Source organism: Euphorbia lathyris, chromosome 6 (assembly GCF_963576675.1).
Source record: "Euphorbia lathyris chromosome 6, ddEupLath1.1, whole genome shotgun sequence".
NCBI lineage: Eukaryota > Viridiplantae > Streptophyta > Magnoliopsida > Malpighiales > Euphorbiaceae > Euphorbia > Euphorbia lathyris.
The window spans coordinates 50,115,418-50,123,855 of NC_088915.1; the positions used below are offsets into that span (position 1 = coordinate 50,115,418).

Genomic DNA, 8,438 nt, shown 5'->3' on the forward strand with positions numbered 1-8,438 from the left:
AATCACTTCTAAAGGCATGACCAATCAGTTCAAACCAACATAACATTAACATATATTCAGTAAGTTAAAGAAATCTTCCCATATGCTAAAAGCATGAATCGATTGACAATCTCTTCAGTCAGCCTTTCCATGTACTGAAGCATTCTTACTATCCCTACAAATAGTGTTCAAATAAAAAGGAATCAGATGAGTTCATACCATCTACTGTATCAGGCACTGTCTTGCCCTAGATTAAAAAAGATAAAGACCCAAGATTTACAGCAGTGAATCTAAATATAATAAAATCAGTGTAGCTAAGCGAGAGATCTAAACATTTCAATGATAGGTCTGCAAATCACAAGATCCTTATACCAGCTGCTAAAATCGACATACACAAAAGTAAATCAGATGAGGAAAAGATAGAGTAAGGAACAATGATACATCTAGGAACGAAGAAAATATGGCTTACCAGTACCGTGTTTCGAGCTCACCCAGTGATTGCATGTTCAAATCAACCATGGAGATAAAGAGGGATGAGAGAGATGATAGGGATGAGAGGGATGAAGCTTGCGTAACCTAAACTAGGGTTTGGGATTGAGAGAGGGTTTATATATCAGCTGAAATTTCAGTCAAAATGATATAGAGCGCCTAAAATTTGGTATGGCCGCGTAAGTGAAATTTCATTTGCCGCTTTTTTGTTTTCGGCATACAATGACATTCATTTATTAGAAGTGTCATCTGTTGAGCGCATCAAATTTAACGAAAACGCGTGTTTTCTTTGGATAACAGGATTCTGTAATCGTAATGTCATCTGAGAATCGAGCGCATTTTTTATTTCGCCTTAAGATGACATACAGTTAAAATACTGTCACGATCAATTTCATTTTTACGGTTCAACCCAAAAACTTATGGGAATCATCAAACATGACCAATTTCAATTAGAACACGTATATCATTTTTATTTATATATTCATCAACATTCAATAAAGATATATTAAATTAATATACATAAAATCATATGTGAGATTATATTGAATAAAAATTTAAGAAAATTAACAATGAAATATAAGTTAAGGGAAAAGCTTATACAAAATAATTCATGATTGGGATTATGGATGTGAACAAAAGATATGGATAATTGAATTCTTGGTATCGATTAGACGAGAAATCATTCCACATAGATTATAATAATATTGTCTAATAAATTAATAAAGTCAGGCTTGATTAATATGACACGAAAAGGCTTTTTGTTCACAAACACATAAATGGCCCCCATTTTGAAAACAGCTAATGTATCTGAACATTATTCCAAATGTATATTCAATCAAACATTTTTTATTATTATTCCAAAAAAAAAAAAAATCAAACACTTTTTTTTTCTTTTTCTTTAAGAAATCAATCAAACGCTTTTTAGTGTTTTAAACTTATTAAATTTAAGTTTTTAGAATGATTTTAATCTCTAACTTAAAATTTTAAATCTAATAGTGAATTGATCATTTAAGTTTTATGTCAACATTATTATTTAATACTAATATTTCTAAAAAAGTTATAATATACTTCTAAATATGTAGGAGATGAGAACAACTCTGAAATTTTTTTGATGTTGTTGTTGAACCTTTGGAGATTTTGTAATGATAAATTCTGAAATCATATTTCCACATTGCCGTAACAGATCAAATTTGTGGCCATGGATACACTCTGTTCTTAATTACGGACCAAACAAATTTGGCAGCTGCACTTCTCTGCCCAACGGGTTAGGGGCTACCAAACTTTGCATCCTCCCCATTTGCTCTTTTACAAATGCAATATTGACTTTGTATTTTTTTGCAACATCTACTGAAGTGGGTCTTAGGGCTATTCTTCGTGATGTCCAATGAGGTTTAATTGTCACTCGGTCAACAATCCTTCCAAGTTTGCTGGTAAAAGAAGGTGAGATTTGACGTTGATTCAAGCAATGGAGTGGATAACGGATCAAGGGTATGAACATGTTATTTTTGAGACCAATGTCAAAATTGTTGTTGATGCTATTTATTCTAATAATGAAGATCAGTCGGAGTTTGGTGACTTGATTGGTCGGTATCGATTCTTGCTTCTTCTAAATGACTCTTACTCAGTCAAGTTCATTCGAAGACAAGCTAATGAGGTGGCTCATGCTATTGCTCAGTCGGCTCGTTTATATCCTTGTGTATGTTTTTCTCTAATATTCCAAATTTTGTTACTAATGTAATCTTACATTCTTCTCCGTTCGTGTTGTATTAATAAAGCTTGGTTTAAAAAAAAAAAAGGGGATGAGAGTTTGAAAAGTTTCAATTTAGATCCAGAATTCTAGAAAAAGAGTGCTAATTTAGTTTTATAATTTAGCCTGCATCAATTTAATATAAATAAATTTTGAATAATAATTTAATTTACAATTTAGTATTTATAATAATATTAGTTAAAAGACAGTAAATGCAGAATATCTTTTGTAGATTTTCTATATGTGAATTATTGATTTGAGACGTAATAATTATTAAGAAAATAATAAAAATTTAATTTAAAGATCAAATTGATATTCATCTTTTATTCTAAAAATCCAGTAAAAACTATCTGAAGAGATAATTAACAAATTAGGCGTCCTTAATTAAAAAGAAACAATTCTATTATTTTGACATATGGAATGAAAAATTCTTAATTATAGTATAAGTTGAAGCAGAATCCTATTGGATTTAAAATTGAATAATATTCTATTTATGAAAAAAGTTTCCAAAATAACAAGTTATACCTAATATTTATATTCCTAAGACATGAAACCAACAAACAAGACCCATATTGAAATTAATTCAATGTATCGATTTAGACCCACAAAAGTAGTCATTTTTATAATTTTCTTGATTATGATTATTCTGTTTTTACTTTCAGTTAAACGCAAGAACAGCATGGTTCATCATCAATATCCAGTAAGATGCCCCTTTTCTCACTTCATTCATCTGTTTTAATTTCTTGGTATGAAATTCTTCTGTCCAATTATTTGATTTGTTATAATGATGGCATCTTTTTCTTTTGCTTATTTTATAGGAAAAAAGTTTGAAAAAATCATGCTTTAACATTTTAACAAGTAATAATGTTTTATAACAAAACACTGTGTGACGTTTTCAAGATTAGAAAAGATATTTGAAAAAGAAGTTGAAAAGGAGTAAATTTGGTTGTTGAAATGAAAGAATAAATGGGGTTTTTTTTGGGTGTAGGATTCAGGGAAACTAAAGGAAGTATTAAGAGCAGCAACAATGTCAACAAGAACAGTAATATTGACAATAATTGAAAAAACATGGGCAAGAAATGGTTCAATTGTTGATCTTTTTCTTCAAAGTTATAAAAATGGGGAAAACACAAAACATCTATTGAATCATGTGGTGATTGTTACTTTAGATGTTCAATCTCTTATCTACTGTGAAACCATACATCCACATTGCTTCTATCTTCAAACTAGTGCAATTCTATATGATGGCATCGGCAGCCACTCTTTCAGCTCCCTTAATTACCCTATAATTGACCACATCAGGAATCAACTTCTCCTTCGAGTGCTTCACTTGGGATACAATGCTCTTTACACGGTTAGTCCTCTTTTCAAGATAATTCTAAATGCAACCATTTTAATTCCAAGTAACATAACTCAAAAAACAAGTCACTAGTAGATCGAGAATCACTCTTATTTACGGAGCCCTCCTACTATACTTTTGGAGTAATGCATCCAACCAATCAAAAGAGAGATGCATACTATCTCATTTGAAGTAAAAGTGTATAAATGATATCAATTGATTGGTAAGATGCATTACTTCATAAATGCACTAGAATTTCTCCTTTGTAAGGGTGATCTTTCCCATGTCTATGCCTTTATTTTTCTCGGCATGGTACTAATTGCATTCCTGAGGATTGTGCTTTTTTGTTTTGCCCCTTCTCCAGAACCACCTCATTTTTATGAGGGAAAGATTTATTTTTTACACTCCAATCAATGACATGCTGACTCTGCCATTATTTAGATCCAAATTTGACGTTGGAGATTTTAAGGATAAAATTTTACCATTTTTTAAGTCACGGTATATATACATTTCCTAAAATACATTAGTGCCCTTTTATCTCCTCAAAGAAATTATAGCATAAATTAATCTTTGAATTTGAATGATGAAATTTGATGTAAATTGTGGTAAATGAATGAATTTTGTGTTGAAGGAAGCAGATGTGATGTGGTTGAGAAATCCATTCCCACTGTTTCATCCTGAATCTGAAGTAACAATAGGATGCGATTCAAGCAGTGGAAATGGAAAAGTGACAAGTGGTGGATTCTTTTACACGAGGGCAAGTGCCATATCAATAGATTTCATAGTTCTTTGGAACTTGATTAAGCTTCTCTATCCTGATGCAAACAACAAAACTGTGTGTGAGATGGCTCTCTATGAAGATTTTAAAGGGATTGGTCTATATATTCGTTTTATAGACCCACAATATTATGGCGGGTTTTGCGAGACCAACAAGGATATAAGCAACATATACACTATGCATGCTAATTGTTGTGATGATTTGGATAATAAGATCCATGATCTCAACCTTTTTCTAGATCATTCTAAATACAAAGGACTTATGGGTAAGGTTACTAATTTAGACCTATTATCTGCTGCTGCTGGAAAATCTCCAATGAGATGCTTCTCAACTTACATTTAATTCAAACAGATTTATAATAATGGTTTCATCTTCTTTGCTTACATAATCAATTTTGTATTTAAGAACTTTTCTTTATGGGAAAATCTTCATTCATGATATGATACTATCCGTTTTACATAATTATCATTGTTGTTGAATTTACATCATATATAATCACATGGAATATATAGATCATATAACACAATTATGATATCAAAGCATCAAGTTCAAACATGACATGACATGCTGGAAACTTTTCTTCTCAAGCCCGGAGATATATTTCTGGTTTATATTTTTAGATATGTATCTTAAAAATATGGTTAGAAGTGAATTTAACAATCAAACAAGATCCAATCTTTTATATTGATACAATGAATTCTAGGAGAAAAAACTCTAACAATATTTACCTGCTTCAGAATCAGAATTAGAGTGCTGTCCAGGAATGGCTCAGAAACTTATAAAAAAAAGTGCCCTCAAATCCATTCAAGAAAATGAGCTATCATTACCTTAGATACAAAATGTAACAAAATGGAAATGCAAATAATAAGAAAAATAACTACTTTTTAAACAAGCCTCACAGAATCACATTCAAAAAATTTACAGTCCTTCAGGCATTTCCCAGTTATCCTCGTCGTCCTCATCCTTCTTGCCTGTTGTTGTTGCTTCCGGTCTGATTGGTGGACCAGTTCTTGAAAAGGGGCGCCTGGTTTCAAGTGAGGCAATCGGCGATTTAAACCAACAAGAATGAACCTCTAATAAAATAACTTTTTGACAGCTAAAGGAGAAGCTTGTTTATGGCTTCCACTCTTTTGATGCATTTGTTAATTGTTAGCATTACTAAGTTTCATGGCAAACAGACTAGACAAGCCACATGAAATTGCAAGATAACAGAGCACATCTCTAATGCATAGCATATGAAGTGTTGTAAAGTGACCATAATCATTATAAATGAATGTGATCCTTGAAGAAAGATCAGGAGAAGTACACCAAGAAAATCAACACAAACTAAAATTTGACTTCATTAATGCTTGTAATGCAAATACACGTACAGTTTTTTTAATGGGTTAAGTATGCAATTGGAACCCTCAAATATGAAGTCACGAACTACTGTAGAAATCTATATTCTGTTCATTTTATGCAAGGAGTAAAAAGAAAAACACAAACTACTGTAAAAAATCTTTAGTTCATAGTCCTTCCCGGATTCTAGTTTTTAAAATAGAAACAGTAAAAAAAAAAAAAAAAAAAAAAACTCAGGTAGCATAATATTACAGAAAACACAAAACTAAAGTAATACACCCTCAAAACAATAGAGAAGAGTGATTAAGTTTGCAATTAACAATCAATTAACGTTAGCTTGAGTAGTTAAGTGCTTCAAGTTGCTTAAACCAGAGAGCTCAAAGTTCAAAAACTAGCTATTTGGGAGAAGATTCACTTAAAAATGTCTAACCAGCATCCAACCGATTAACAATAAAAAAAAAGTCTGAAATTAAGATTTCCCCACCTTTACAAGTTACAATCAAAGGATTGTCTTCACCTTTTTCTCCACAACTTTGGAACTAGAAATCCAGAATAACAAAAGATATCCCCAAATTTAAGTTATATGCATACGAATATCTCATAATACCTAAAATGTGCTCTCCCTTTTCCAACTATTAGCTCATTAGCTAAAAGACTAAGAAAATTCCTAATTCACAAGCTAATTGTACTAAATCAAAACTTCACACTGAATTACCTAGTAACCCTAACCCTAAATTTTATTACCTCATCTTTTCATAAGAGCCCTTCAAATTATCTGTAAACCAACAAACAAGTAGAAGAAAATCAAATTAAAAGAAAAAGAAGAGACATACCTTCTCCGATTACGCTTAGCAGCTTCACGGGACTTGCGTTTCTTCTCGTCCTGTTTGTTCTCAAAGAAGCGCCTCCTTTTACACTCTTGAATGACGCCAGCCCTCATCACCTCTCTCCTGAACCTACCCAACAGCCTCTCTTCTGGCTCATTATCATCCACAATCACCTGCACATTGTAGGCCGTTCTAAAGAAAAGAGTATTAGCATTGGCGAGACCTGGATTTATAACCGATGATAATTCGGGAGACAAAGAAGCAGAGTAATCCTGTTGGGAAACAAGTGGAATCAATTTATCCCTGCGAGATTGAAGTGTTGCAGAGGAGAATGAGAGTTGAGGAGTGGATTTCGGCGGTGGTTTAGAGGGAAGAAGGAAGGAGAAGAAGTTGGAGAGGGAAATGGAGGTAGCCATGGATGGATAGATGGATGAGTCCTGTCTGTCCTGGCTATGCTGTGGATATCAGTTTCTGTTGGTTTTCCTGGTTAGTCATTCACTTGGGCTTTCTTGGACAAGCTCGTCTATTTTCTTTTCAAACCCAAGCCCATTTTATAATTAATGTGGGGTCAAATACATGAATATCATAATTATCAAAAAAAAAAAAATACAAAATTACAATTAAATCATATTACAAAATTTAATTCTTAATATGTCATTATTCTCTATATATTATAATTTTACACCATAATTTAAAAATTCTAGACTCCAATTCGTAAATCATAAACCCTAAAAAATATATTCTAAACTTCTAATTTATAAATTCTAATCCTTAAAATATATTAAAAGTACTGATTTTACTAGTTTGATATAATCCAAAATTATAAGTTGATATAGTTGTAAATAGTTTTTAAAAGATGAATTTCTGTGTAATTTTCCCATTAATGTATCTACAATACTTTTTCTTTTTCTTTGAAGCAAATTCACTTACTTTTTCAAAATATCCTAAGGCTAATAAGTCTATATCTAACCGTGAATGAGCAAATTCACTTACTCATTAAAGTGCATGTGAAAATTCCTGTTTTTGAAGATTGTATCTATTTATTAGTGTTCTCCAATTGTGTTTACATAGTTTCTGCAAATTTAATTGGACTGTCACGTATAGATCTAGATTTATTAAAATTTTAATAGAATTTAGATTTAATACTAGTAATTAATCAAATTTATTTAATTAATCATTACTCAGGTAAACATTACTGTTTTATTTTCAATTGTATTTATATATATTAAATTAGGATATTTTTTAACAAAAATAGTACAAAATAATTCATAATATTAAAAATAAAAGAATACATTTTTTTTCAAAAAATAAAAATAAAAGAATAAAATAAATTAAAAATATAGCACAATATATGAGATATCAATTCCGTTTATAATAGTTGTACAATGAAAAAGAATATATATTTCAAAAAGTTTACAGGAATATGTCATTTAGATGAATTATTCTTGGAATGCCTATTCTCTTTATAGTAAGTGGTGGGATGCAGATACAAATCATGTGATTGATTCTTAACATCCTTTGAGCTAACCCTATAATCTTATTAATTGATAACCAGGTATCTAAACTTTGATCAATTATCTGAACGTCTCATTGAACCTTTTGTGTATCAACCTATAAAACAGAATCAATGTTAGAGAGGGGTCGGAATCCGACGAACCTGCTGTGATGCCTAAGTTAGTCAAGTGTTTATGAAATGTTGAAGATTATGGAGTAGTTGTGAGATAATAGTTAACGTTGTTAGAGATAATGTTCCTATTATCTCTGTAAATAGATTCTTATCTAGTTAGAGTTTCAATTTGTCTATAACCCTAGCAAGGTAGAGTTTTAATACGATTATACTTGTGTATTGTATTCCTATACAAACTACTATTGGCTCACTATAAATACAAGGCCTCTGAGCCATAATCACTAAGGTGATTCAACCCATTAATTGTGTTATTA

The 8,438-nt window shown here is 31.1% G+C and overlaps 2 protein-coding genes across 2 annotated transcripts; one reads left to right on the top strand and one right to left on the bottom strand.

Annotated features, from left to right (window-relative positions):
* Positions 1-2,781: 2,781 nt before the first annotated feature.
* On the top strand, positions 2,782-4,748 carry LOC136233918 (uncharacterized protein At4g15970-like). The gene is made up of 3 exons (XM_066023648.1): positions 2,782-2,915; positions 3,204-3,569; positions 4,186-4,748. The coding sequence occupies exons 1-3, from the start codon at positions 2,802-2,804 to the stop codon at positions 4,672-4,674; spliced, it is 969 nt and encodes a 322-aa protein (XP_065879720.1). The 5' UTR covers positions 2,782-2,801; the 3' UTR covers positions 4,675-4,748.
* Positions 4,749-5,086: 338 nt separating this feature from the next.
* On the bottom strand, positions 5,087-6,960 carry LOC136234130 (small ribosomal subunit protein bS21c). The gene is made up of 2 exons (XM_066023903.1): positions 6,504-6,960; positions 5,087-5,356 (listed from the first exon to the last, which is right to left on the bottom strand). The coding sequence occupies exons 1-2, from the start codon at positions 6,911-6,913 to the stop codon at positions 5,251-5,253; spliced, it is 516 nt and encodes a 171-aa protein (XP_065879975.1). The 5' UTR covers positions 6,914-6,960; the 3' UTR covers positions 5,087-5,250.
* Between the last annotated feature and the right edge of the window lie 1,478 nt (positions 6,961-8,438).

What these genes read in the sequence shown, in the direction of transcription:
- LOC136233918 (XM_066023648.1), top strand. Translation starts at nt 2,802, where the DNA reads ATGTATCGATTTAGACCCACAAAAGTAGTCATTTTTATAATTTTCTTG. An exon ending in TGGTTCATCATCAATATCCA is followed by an intron (nt 2,916 to 3,203) that starts GTAAGATGCCCC and finishes TTTTGGGTGTAG; the next exon opens with GATTCAGGGAAACTAAAGGA. An exon ending in GATACAATGCTCTTTACACG is followed by an intron (nt 3,570 to 4,185) that starts GTTAGTCCTCTT and finishes TTTGTGTTGAAG; the next exon opens with GAAGCAGATGTGATGTGGTT.
- LOC136234130 (XM_066023903.1), bottom strand. Translation starts at nt 6,913, where the DNA reads ATGGCTACCTCCATTTCCCTCTCCAACTTCTTCTCCTTCCTTCTTCCC. An exon ending in GCTAAGCGTAATCGGAGAAG is followed by an intron (nt 5,357 to 6,503) that starts GTATGTCTCTTC and finishes ACTTGAAACCAG; the next exon opens with GCGCCCCTTTTCAAGAACTG.